The sequence below is a fragment of the Podarcis liolepis genome (assembly GCF_965112155.1).
Source record: "Podarcis liolepis genome assembly, chromosome: 13".
NCBI lineage: Eukaryota > Metazoa > Chordata > Lepidosauria > Squamata > Lacertidae > Podarcis > Podarcis liolepis.
Genome location: NC_139573.1, coordinates 36,994,349 through 37,007,226, shown reverse-complemented (window position 1 = coordinate 37,007,226; position 12,878 = coordinate 36,994,349). Strand labels below are relative to the sequence as shown.

At 46.0% G+C, this 12,878-nt stretch overlaps 1 protein-coding gene across 5 annotated transcripts in view; it reads right to left on the bottom strand.

The window, feature by feature from the left end:
• The window catches only part of LOC310690654 (uncharacterized protein), a 44,700-nt gene that overhangs the window by 3,724 nt on the left and 28,098 nt on the right, over nt 1-12,878 (bottom strand). For 3 of the 5 annotated variants that reach the window (XM_083470057.1, XM_083470059.1, XM_083470058.1), the window contains exons 9-12: nt 12,433-12,503; nt 9,948-10,022; nt 5,077-5,195; nt 2,087-2,210 (exon numbers count right to left, since the gene is read on the bottom strand). In XM_083470057.1, coding sequence (XP_083326183.1) covers nt 2,087-2,210; nt 5,077-5,195; nt 9,948-10,022; nt 12,433-12,503 — 389 coding nt within the window. The remainder of the gene's footprint in view (nt 1-2,086; nt 2,211-5,076; nt 5,196-9,947; nt 10,023-12,432; nt 12,504-12,878) is intronic. The other 2 variants (XM_083470060.1, XM_083470061.1) reach the window with 2 other exon arrangements.

Here is a 12,878-nt window from a genome sequence, read left to right as displayed (position 1 = left end):
GAAACATCCCCAGGCACAAACAGTATGGAAAGCAGCACCGGCCACCTGTAACATGCACACCACATGCCATCATGAGTGCACAATGGGGGGGGGGGAGTTGGGGTGTGTGCAATGAAGGAAAGCAACAAAGGAAAGTGTTTAGGGTACAGGCGAATGAGAGCAAAACTCCCTTCTCTTGATCTGTGACGGTAAAGCATCATCGCCTAGTCCCCAGTTTCGGAAGAGGAACAAAGGGGCAGAAACTTTGTGCTAAGACAAAAGGTTGCAGCTGTACCATCTGGCTTCTCCACTGCCTGTGGGAGGCTTGTTGACATCGAGGAGATGCCGCTCGACTTTTCGGGAGAGATTTTAATTCCACCGACAAAAGATATCGGGGAAGGCGGCTTTGCAGAATAATGAGAAGAGGGAGGAGGGGGGGAACGTGAAAACGTGACGGCGAGCGACACAAACCCTGCACCCTCTCCCTTCTTGCTAATAACAAGGTTGGAACAGTCGTTTCCCACGCATGAGCTTCGGAAAATGCGCCTCGCTGCTCCCACCCTGTTCCCCAGCTCCAAGATGATCATAATCGGTTATCATATTCTACAACTGCTGGCGGGGAGAGTTGCAAAATTGATTGAGCGGCTACATTTTCTTGAAAATGTAGATATTAAGCAGCCACTGATAAAAGCAGGGAACGCATCGAAGTTCTAGGCTCGCCCTCGAGGCCAGCGTTTCTCAACCTTGGGCCTCCAGCTGTTTTTGAACTACAACTTCCATCATCCATAGCTATCAGGGATGATGGGAGTTGTAGTCCCCAAAACAGCTGGAGGCCTAAGGTTGAGAAACACTGCTCTAGGCAGAGGGTTGACTCTTTCTATGCTTCAAAGGAGATCCCTCTCTCACACACAGAGAGAATCTGGATATAAGTCACAGTGCTGAGGCAAAGGGGATTAACCCCTTCTGCCTGCACCAATTCTCTGATTTCTAAGCTTTCTCTTCTCTGAAGTCTGTTTCTCCCTCGGCAGCAGCTGCTTTCCGGATAAGAGCACCATGCTCTGGTCCATGGGGTCACAAAGAGTCGGACACGACTAAACAACAACAACGATAATTGTGCATGGGTAAAACATGAAATGAGGCAATGATGTACATGATTGGTGGAAATTGAAATGCTTTGTTTGAAATTTTATAAATACCACTGCCTGGACCAAAGGGTTTTGCGGAACGATCCGACTGTAACCTATTGCTTTGCAATAAGCAACGTTGGACTCCTAACTCCTCGCGTTTCTGAGTTTTACTGGCGTAAACTCAGGAGATATGCTATTTTTAGCTTACAAAAGGAAGAATCCCACTAATATGCTACAGGCCTCACCCACAGGCCCAATCCTTTAAAACAGGCCCCCGCCTCCATTCCAAAAAACACAATTGGTCACCCACTGTCTAAACCAGTGGGCAGAGAGGGAACAGGGTTGCTTTGATACAGCTTAACATCTTGAAATTGGATTGGATTGAAGTTGGTTTGGGGAGAAAGGCATCAAAAGGCAGCATTTCTCAAGAAACTACAGGATAGATGGGGATTTTGGCGAATGCTGGGTGTCCCCAGCTTTGCAAAACAACTGTGGGAGACAGCTATGTGCACACAGCCTCCTGATTTCAGTAGGACTTACTTTCAAGTCCATCTGCATAGGACTGCTGCCTTAACATGGTATATTTCATTACAATCCACACACATTTTTCTACTCTCAGTGTCCTGGTGCTGGACACAAGCTCACATCTGACTTTTTCACATGGAGCTGCACTTGTCCAGTGGCGTAGCGTGGGGGGTGCAGGGGGGCCCGGCCGCACCGGGCACAACATCTGGGGGTTAGGGTTAGGGGGCGCAAATCCACGGGTTAGGGGGTGCAAATTACTTGCCTTGCCCCGGGTGCTGACAACCCACGCTACGCCACTGCACTTGTCTTGTTCACAACTATTATACCTTGCCCACCTCTTCCAAATACGTCCAGGTAGGCCTCATATCAGCTGAACCTTAAAGGCTTGAATGTTTACAACTAAGTAAATGAAGGTTGGTTGTATTTTTGATAAACATGGGGAAGGGTGCACTTGCCTCCCAGTCAATCTCTGACTGCTTCCGGTCATAGGTTGGCTTTCTCTCTCGGATCCTCTTAAGGATTCCCTGATTCTCCACGGTAATCCTCACAAGTTCTATGTTCTGCTTCTGCCGCTGTGAACTGCAAAACCCAAGCAGGTTAAGGCTAGGGTGTGGAGAAACACTCCACATTCCCAGGGGATGCCCCAGAAAAGTGGGGAAAGGAGGTTGGTTTCAGCACCAAAGTATAATTTCTGGCCTTTAAAGCCCTAAAAGGCCTTGGCCCAGAATATCTGAAGGAGTGTCTCCACCTCCATCGTTCAGCCCGGACACTGAGGTCCAGCTCTGAGGGCCTTCTGGTGGTTCCCTCCCTGCAAGAAGTGAGGTTACAGGAAGCCTTCGCAGTAGAGGCACCCGCCCTGTGGAACACCTCCCATCAGATGTCAAGGAAGTAAACAACTATCTGAAGGCAGCCCTGTTTAGGGAAGTTCTTAATGTTTGATGTTTTATCGTGTTTTTAATACTCTGTTGGGAGCTGCCCAAAGTGGCTGGGGAAGCCCAGCCAGATGGACTGGTATATTATTATTATTATTATTATTATTATTATTATTATTATTATTATTATAAAAAAGTGTAGGCGACATACTGTTGGCTGAGGATTATTATTGGTGGCACCAGATGTTCCTATTCTGCTAGCACGAGACTTCTGCACAAAGAATAAAATATTCCCCTCCAATCCCCTACAGCGTCCTCACTCTGCACCCTCCAAATCAGTTCTGAAGGGTTCGAGAGACCTTCCAGAGATCTGGGGGTGAATGGAGAAGGAGAGGAAGGGTCTCACTGTGTGAGTAGAGTTCTGCTGGTGGAACATTGGAAAGAGCCCATCACGTTTAAGGTCCCTTCCAACTCTATGATTCTATGATTCTAAGATTCTAAGACAAGTAGCTCATGGAGTTGCTGGTTTCTCGCTGGAGAGTTCCTGCCTCAAAATTTACTCTGCAGCATCTTTGACTCCCTGCAAATACTATTTTATTGGGTAAAGGACCCCTGGACGGTTAAGTCCAGTCAAAGGCAACTTTGGGATTGTGGCGCTCATCTCGCTTTCAGGCCAAGATGAGATGGCGTTTGTCCACAGACAGCTTTCCAGGTCATGTTGCCAGCATGACTAAACTGCTTCTGGCGCAACGGGACACCGTTACGGATACCAGAGCGCATATAAACACCATTTACCTTACTGCCGCAGTGGTACATATCTATCTACTTGCACTGGCGTGCTTTCAAACTGCCAGGTTGGCAGGAGCTGGGACAGAGCAACGGGAGCTCACTCCATCGCAGGGATTCGAACCACCGACCTTCTGATCAGCAAGCCCAAGAGGCTCAGTGGTTTAGACCACAGCGCCACCCGCGTCCCTTTTATTGGGTACTGCCCCTCCTGCTGGAAACAGAAATGACCCAGAGGTGTATCTCTAGATCCCTTGTGACCATGTGGGGAATCCTGGGACAGCTGTCCCACTATGGAGAGCATCTTTCTTCAGCCAGCTCATATTAAAATCCACCTCATTAGGATGCGACTGTCCCCACCCAAAAATGTGTGTCTTTCATTAAATGGAAAAGAAAGCAGGAAGATGCGAAGCGGATGAGCATCTGTTGAGAACATCACTCCTCTTGACTGGTCATGAGCCAGTCAAAGAGCTCTTGTCACGTTATTGCTATAAAAATGGAATGAAAGTAGAAAGTTTATTCTTAGACGTTTTCCTTTGCCCTCCCCACCCTGGGAATAAATTAGGAGGAGGGATCCAAAATCCATAGCAGGGCAATTAAAATGTCACAGAATTGTGAGCAAGCTTCCGAGGTCTCCAGGGCTCGTAAGAAGATTTAAGTTTTAAGCAAAAGGGAAGACGTACCTGGCTTGGTGTTAAAGCCCTAAATACTTCCCCCCATTTATTTGTTTGTTTTGTAACACAAGAAAATGTTTCAATACAAAAACCCTCTAATTTTTAAAAAAGGAATCTTTCTTTGCGTCAGCTCGCAGCTGATTGTTGTTTGTTCTGTTATTTTTATAGTTATTATCTCTTTTCCCCTGATAAAAATTACAATGCAAACTTTATCCCCCTTTTTATTTCATCAGTCTCAAAATGGAGCCAGTGGGGAGAGATAGGCGACTCACTAGAGATTAAGCTTTCGTATTCTATACCGTATGAATGAACAGCTTACTGTCATGAAAAGCAGCTGGTTCTGAGACACCCCTTTTACGACTCATGTATTAAATAGATAACAAGGAGGAGGCAGCCTATGATACAGGGAGGACTCCAACCAGGGTCTCCAGCAGCTGGCCTTCGGTGATTCACCTCCTATGGAGGGTCCTGGTCCCTCAACACATCAGGAAAATCAGGCTCTGTGTGCTCTATAGGCCAAAGCTCTTGCTGGAATTCAGTCAGCTGACACCCTCTGCCCTCCTGGCCAGTATGACAGACCCTTCAACATTTCTATGGGGAAAATAGGGACATCCTATTCCATGAAGATAGGGACATGGGTGGCACTGTGGGTTAAACCACAGAGCCTAGGACTTGCCGATCAGAAGGTCGGCGGTTCGAATCCCCGTGACGGGGTGAGCTCCCGTTGCTCGGTCCCTGCTCCTGCCAACCTAGCAGTTTGAAAGCCAGTCAAAAGTGCAAGTAGATAAATAGGTACCACTCCGGCGGGAAGGTAAACGGCGTTTCCATGTGCTGCTCTGGTTTGCCAGAAGCGGCTTAGTCCTGCTGGCCACATGACCTGGAAGCTGTACGCCGGCTCCCTCGGCCAGTAAAGCGAGATGAGCACCACAACCCCAGAGTTGGCCATGACTGGACCTAATGGTCAGGGGCCCCTTTACCTTTATTCCACAAATTTCAGCCCCAGGGCCATGCACGTTGCATGGCACCCACAGCCCCGAGCAACCACGGCTGTGGGGCCAAGCTGGCACTCCCGGAAGAATAGCGTAGAGGCATTAAAGACTCACAACTGCCCACCTCTTCTTTTGGTACGGGTTCCAGCAGTCTACCAAGCCTGTGCCGCGATATATATGAGCTAGGCGTGTTGACAGGGTCTTGTTTTCCCGTTCAATCAGCCCAATTTTCTTTTGGGCGTCCTATAGAAAGAGAGAGCGAGAGACAGAAACTATGAGTTTCTTGTTTGTTTGTTTTTAAGTTTTGTTTATCCTATAATAAACAGGAGCTCTCAACCTCCTCCCCAATCCCCCCTCCCACATTTTTTTTTAAATAACATTTTTACACATACTTATGTCCCCCGTCCCCAAGGATGTAAATTGTTTTTTATTTTACATTTGGCAAAAAAAGCAAAAAAAAACAACAACCCACAACCCACCTCCCCGGCCCCTTTTCCCATTCCTATGTGCGTGACAAAAAAGTAAAGCAGAGTGTGACTGTTTTATAAAATGGTGAATTGCGGAATTTTTGCCAGTTATTTTCTCTCCTGTTGGGACTGTGGTGCGCACTGCAGGAAGAAAATATATACGGGGTCTCAGGGTGCCTGCATATTCCTACTGCGGGGGAAATGGCAGTTTCATGGAAGGGAAGAAGGCAATTTTAATTGGAAAAAAAGAAAACGATCTGAAGTGTAATGTTGTTGTTGTTGTTGTTGTTTTAATATAATGTCACTTCTACAAATTTCCACATTTACATTCATCAAAAAGAACAGACAATATATTTATTCATCAACTTCCCTCCCCTTCTTCCATGGTTCATTCTAATTATCCTCTACTGCTGCATATTCTAATTACTCCATATTAGTTTTTTCTCCCAGCTAAATTATACAGTGCTGAATTCACTCTAATCCTGCTAGCGTTTTAATTTGCTTGCAATGAATCTTCAGATATTTACCAAACATTTCCCACTCTTCTTCCTGATCTCTTATTCTACTGGTTAAACTTGACATTTCTGCATATTCCATCCATTTTGTCTGCCATTCCTCCTTCATGGTGTCATGGTTTTGATCCCATTTCCCCAACAACTTTTAATCTTAAAATATGTATGTACCAGACTAAATATTGATGCGGCGACATTGACATTGCTTCTTTTTCTTAAAAAGAGAATACTAGCTGTGCCCATAAATTTTTGTTGCTGTTGAATTTGGTAAATGATATATTCGGGTGGGTGGTGATGCTGCAATGATAATTTATAAATGAGAAAAATTCCCTTATTTGGGAGACTTGACAACCTTTTATTAAAAGTTAGGGGGTTGCATCTAACTACCGTATTCTTCGCCCTATAGGACGCACCGTCCCATAAGGCACACCTAGTTTTTTGGGGGGGAAATAAAGGGAAAAAAATTATTTCCCCCCCAGGCGCGGGGCTGGGGCGGCCCGAGCTTCCCCCGACCCCAGCCCCCAAACAGGCAGCTCTCTGCAAGCCGTGGGAGTCCAGCGCTGGCTCCCGCTGCTTGCGGAGAGGTCCGCGAAGCCTGGACGCACTGATCTCAGCGCGCGCAGGCTTCGGGATGCCGGCAACTCTCCCCAAGCAGCGGGAGCATTCCCGCTGCTTGAGGAGAGGTCCGCGAAGCCTGGACGCGCTGATCTCAGTGCGTCCAGGCTTCGCGGACCTCTCCTCAAGCAGCGGGAACGCTCCCGCTGCTTGGGGAGAGTTGCCTCCATGCCTACAGCTCCGGCATACAGCTTCTGGGTCATGTGGACAGCATGACTAAGCCACTTCTGGTGAACCAGAGCAGCGCACGGAAACGCCGTTTACCTTCCTGCCAGAGCGGTACCTACTTATCTACTTAGACTCTGACGTGCTTTCAAACTGCTAGGTTGACAGGAGCAGGGACCGAGTAACGGGAGCTCACCCCGTCGTGGGGATTCGAACTGCCCTTCTGATCAACAAGTCCTAGGCTCTGTGGTTTAACCCACAGCGCCACCCACATCCCTTTGAAGAAGAAGTAGTGCTAGTTTAATTAAAGAACTATGTAAAAAGGTCTTCTCTCCTTTAGCCATTCTTTCCCTTGGCTTCTCACCCTGCCTCCAACCTAACCTCCTAAACTAGATATGGGAGGTACCCCATTTATCCTTACATCTCCCTTTTTTAAAACAATGTGTCTGTGTTTGTTTGTTTTTTAAATAAGTCTTTCTGGGGCCTTCTGGTTTTGAGTGTACCTTCTCAGACTCATTTCTGAAGACCCTTCATTTTCCCAACCCCCCCTGAGGTATGACTCCAGTGTTTTCCTCCTGCTTCCTTCCCCTGCTGTGTTACTCCTCCTTTCTTCTCTCCTTCCTCTATTTCTGGTATCTGGAGGAGATGCCATTGTTTACGTCGCAATATTTCTCCTATGGAAGTCTGCATGTTGCATGATCTGGGGCCTACTTCTTCGTTTGACAACAACCCTCTGGGTTCATGGGGTACCATCCTGCACTTGAACTTCATTTTTGGGTTGTAGCGGGATCTCGGTGCTCATGAATTTGTGCCATAATATTGCATAGAGGGACGCGGGTGGCGCTGTGGGTTAAACCACAGAGCCTAGGACTTGCCGATCAGAACGTCGGCGGTTCAAATCCCCGCGATGGGGTGAGCTCCTGTTGCTCGGTCCCAGCTCCTGCCAACCTAGCAGTTCGAAAGCACCTCAAAGTGCAAGTAGATAAATAGGCGGGAAGGTAAATGGCATTTCCGTGTGCTGCTCTGGTTCGCCAGAAGCGGCTTAGTCATGCTGGCCACATGACCCAGAAGCTGTACGCCGGCTCCCTAGGCCAATAAAGCGAGATGAGCGCCGCAACCCCAGAGTCAGTCACGACTGGACCTAATGGTCAGGGGTCCCTTTACCCTTTACCTATTGCTTTTTTTACTGAACACTTCAAGCTGAGTTAGAGTTATGGTGTTCCAGTCATAGCAGTTTGGTCCTGAGTGTTCTGATAAACAAGAGCCCAGCAGGGAATTTTCCCATTTCCACTCCTGTAATCCAGCTATGCCAAGTAAGGTTCTGTTTTTGTATCCAAGGCCTTTTTCAGCAAACGCTTCACAATTTCCACTGTGCTTTTGATGGGAGGCAGATTTAAAATCAAATGGCTATCCGCGGAAGCAATAATAAGTGTACTGAAAATTCATGAGCCCCTCTAGTCTAATGGTATTCGCGAGAATCCTGGAGAGGCATCTAAATTTGAAAAATATTTTGCCCTTGTCATGACCCCAAAACTGAACTTCTTTCAGTGGAGCCAGGCACAGTCTGAGCGACGTATGTTTCTTCTTTATGAGTATTGAAAAATGCACCTGCTCCATGGGCTCTTCGACATTTTCAACGATCTCCAGAAGTTTGAGTTCTCCTAGTCTTTTTGTGAGGGCTGAAGGAACTTCTGCAAGGTGCATTTATCACTAGTTTCTTTGGCTCTGTTAATTGGATTTTATACAGTGGTACCTTGGTTTTTGAACGTCTCTGTAGATGAATGTTTCTGAACTTGAATGCTGTAAACCCAGAAGTAAATGCTTCAGTTTTTGAACACTTTTCAGAAGTCAAACATGTCACGCGGCTTCCATATTGAGTTTTCCTTATTGAATTTTCGGTTTTCGAACATTTCGGAACTCGAACAGTCTTCTGGAACGGATTATGTTTGAAAACCGAGATACCACTGTATACACTTTCCACCTTGCCTGTTCCTTCAAAGACATCGGGATACAATGTGAATATCTTTGGTTTGCCTTATGATGTGCAGTCTTTTAACCAGAATATGACAAGTTTTTTGTCCTAGGAAAGGTTCTGTGTTCCCACACACTATTGAACTAGAAGATCTCCATTCAAACTTGGAACCTGTTCTGCAATTCACAGACCCCTCTGTGCATCATTTCTTCCCCAGAATAAGCCAACGCAAAGACTTAAAAGGGGTTTCCTTTAATACTTGCATTCTAGCCTTGCAGCCTGGACTGCCCTTTCATGAGTCAGATCACAGTCTTGCAGGAGTTTTTAAATAAAAAGTTCACAGTCTCCAACCCTCAACACTATCTGATCTCTAATTAATGATGCCGTTAGGGTCCCACAGTTGCATTTCTGAATCATCTATTAAAGTCCGTATCGATTCCCCTTCCTCTGAAGGAAAACTTAAATCTTTCATAAATCTCATTGCTCTCTTGGGCATGCAATACTCATCCAATTTCTGCACACCTCCTGATAAAAAATTCCTCTTCCTTCTGCCTTGATTGCACAGCCAGAAAATGTCTACTGCCTCATGCCCTGCTACAGGCAAAAACATGGTTACTTTTTGAGGATCTTCTTTTCATCCATTCCTGTAGCTTGCATGTCAACGGTGAAGTCACGTTTAAACCTCTTCCAGGAGTTCGCTGCATGGCCACTAAGTTTCAACTCCCTCAGGAGCCTCGAACCATTCCATTTTTTCTCTCATTCCAGTGTGAGAGCCAGTGTGGTGTAGTGGTTAAGAGCGGTAGACTCGTAATCTGGTGAACCGGGTTCGAGTCTCTGCTCCTCCACATGCAGCTGCTGGGTGACCTTGGGCTAGTCATGCTTCTTTGAAGTCTCTCAGCCCCACTCACCTCACAGAGTGTTTGTTGTGGGGAGGGAAGGGAAAGGAGAATGTTAGCTGCTTTGAGAATCCTTCAGGTAGTGATAAAGTGGGATATCAAATCCGAACTCGTCTTCTCTTCTTCATTCCATCCTTGAATTTTCAGTTTTTCTGCCCCTTACTTTTCTCGCTGACCTTACTCCTGGTACCACGAAATGTTCTCTCGTTCAATGATGAGCAGCTCCGAGGAGCTGAACAACAAATAGTTTTATGCAAGAGCTGAGCATAGCACATGATTTTGTTCTGCAGCTACTGTCTTGCTTTTAGCCCTACTTCCTGCTTGGGCCTGAACTAAGGGGGTGCCCTTCAAGATATGGTGACATTTACCCTCACTTCTACTGCCACAGGTACATTTTGCGTCTCCGTATTATCTGGCTCCACAATCTTGGGGAGTGTTAGCTTCTGAAGAAAAGAGAGTATGGAAACTTGATTAGATTTGCTAGTAGAAGAAAGGTCTAACTAATACGTTCTACAGCTTCTTTGTTAACTCTTTTGAAGCCACGGTACAATACAGTGGTACCTTGGCTCTCAAACTTAACCCATTCCGGAAGTCCAAAGCGTTCCAAAACCAAGGTGCGCTTTCCCATAGAAAGCAAAATGGATTAATCCATTCCAGATTTCAAAAACAACCCCTAAAACAGCAATTTAACATGGATTTTACTATCTAACGAGAGCCATAACATGAAAGCAATAAACAATGTGCCGCGGTCACACAGTCAATCAATCAGTAGCTGAACCGGGTTCCACACAGTAACACACAAAAAAGAGCCGCGGAAACAAAAACACAAAATAAATAGCAAAAACAGACAGAGCTCAGCATAATACTCAAAACAGAAGCGTGGCACTCAAATCGGAAGCGTAACACTCAAAACAGAGCATGTTTGGCTTCCAAAAACATTTGGCAAACTGGAACACTTTGCAGTGTTTGGGTTCCAAGCTGTTTGAGTACCAAGGCGTTTGAGAACCAAGGCACCACTGTGCTTTTAAAAAGCAAAAACAAACCGCAAAACCATTCAGATGGTATGCTAAAACACCTCACCTACTTGTCTCCTTTTTTTCAAAGGAATGCAATGCATTTCAGATGTTCCTTTTAGAACTCACGTTTTTCCTGGTGTTGAGGGAAACCAGATCATTTGTGTTTCTATTCCACCCTTTGGATTTCTTGTTTATTACCCCGGTTCTTTTTCTTCTGTGCTTAGTCACATGTATTATGTTATGTGTTATTGATTTATATACCGCTTCCTTGCCAAAACGAGCTTCTAAGCGGTTTACAAATGTAAAACCAATTGCTGTATTTTCCCGTGTATAACACCCCCCCCCCCATTTGTATAGAATGACCCCTATTTTTGGGACCCCAAATTAAGGAAATGGGGGGAGATTGCCCAGAGTTGTTAACCTTTTTTTGGGGTGGGGGGAATTGCCCACAATTGTTGAACTTTTCTGGGGGGGGGGGATTGCCACCAATCGCTCACACGCCTAACCGCCACTGCCAATCGCATGGCTCGCCGAAGCCACCAATCGTCGCCAGAAGCTGCCAATCGCCTGTCCAATTGCCGCAGCAGCAGCCAATCGCCAGCAGGCCTTGACACAACCACCAACCACCCGCCCAATTGCCGCAGCAGCAGCCAATCGTCAGAAGGCCTTGTCGCAGCCACCAATCACCTGCCCAATCACCACAGACAATCTCCTGCTCATGCTGCCACCAATCGGCCACCCCCCATTGCACTATCCGTGTATAACACAACCACCAATTTTAAACATTTTTAATAATAAAAAATCGTCTTATACGCAGAAAAATACAGTACATATAAAAACCAATTACACATGATTTAAATACGCAATGAAACAATTCTGCCCATACTTTTAAAAACACCCATAAACTTGGTGTAGTTTGATTACATATGCAACCGCAAAACAGCCTAACTCCATAGATTGTTCCCAGATAAAAAGCTGGAGTCTGGAGGGGCCCTGAATATTTTTTTAAAATAAAAATAAGCACATCCCATTCTCCCTAAATGTTCCACCTCATTTTTCAGTTAAAAAAAGGCTTTGGGGGGGGGGGAAGCATGGAGAACAGAAGTTAACCTTTCCCAACCTGCTGATTCCCCACTCCAGATTCCACCTGTTTTCCTTCCTGCAGGGTTTTAGACATGTGCTTTGGGAGGCCAAAGAGATAATAATAATAATAATAATAATAATAATAATAATAATAATAATAATAATAATAATTTATTACAGTCAAAAACCAGTTCAAGGTCAAAGGGATGTTTGGAACCAGATGGCATGAAAAGCTGCGTAGGGCTTGATCAGAAGCAGAAAAGTGATGAGCAAAGCGCAAGCTTTGTGCCCTGCCTTTTGAAAGGATCGGGTTTTTTAGTTGCATTCGCTTACACCTAAACGGTAAGAGGGACACGGGTGGCACTGTGGGTTAAACCACAGAGCCTAGGACTTGCTGATCAGAAGGTCAGTGGTTTGAATCCCCGCGGCGGGGTGCGCTCCCGTTGCTCGGCCCCTGCTCCTGCCAACCTAGCAGTTCAAAAGCACAAAGTGCAAGTAGATAAATAGGTACCGCTCTGGCGGGAAGGTTAATGGCATTTCCATGCACTGCTCTGGTTCACCAGAAGTGGCTTAGTCATGCTGGCCACATGACCCGGAAGCTGTACGCTGGCTCCCTCGGCCAGTAAAGCAAGATGAGCGCCACAACCCCAGAGTCGGCCACGACTGGACCTAATGGTCAGGGGTCCCTTTACCTTTAAATGGTCTAACTTTATGCCCAACATCAGCACCAATTGCAAAGGGAAAGCTCATGTACCTGTATCTTGGAAACCTTGAAGTAGAGGTGAGTCTTGGCCTCCGGAGGTCTACTATCCACGTGACTTCTAGCTGCCAGGAGAGGAGAAAACGAGTGTTTTCAAAAGGGTAGAAATTGATCTCTGCTCCCATACATATTGCCTTCAAATATCCTGATCTAGTCTACAAGGCTTTTCCGGGTACCGAGATTCCAAAAGACCAGAAAAGAAACTGTTTATGTACGCGACAACAGCTGCACGGATGTTATTAGCCAGAGGTGAAAAGAAGAGATAACCCAGAGACGGATGGCAAACCAAGTTGATGGACTATGCCCAAATGTCAAAATTAACTGGGAAGCTCAGGAACAAAGAAGACAAGATCTTTAGAAAAGAATGGGGAAAGTTTATAATGCATATACAGTGGTACCTCGGGCTTCAGGTTACATACACTTCAGGTTATAGACCCAGA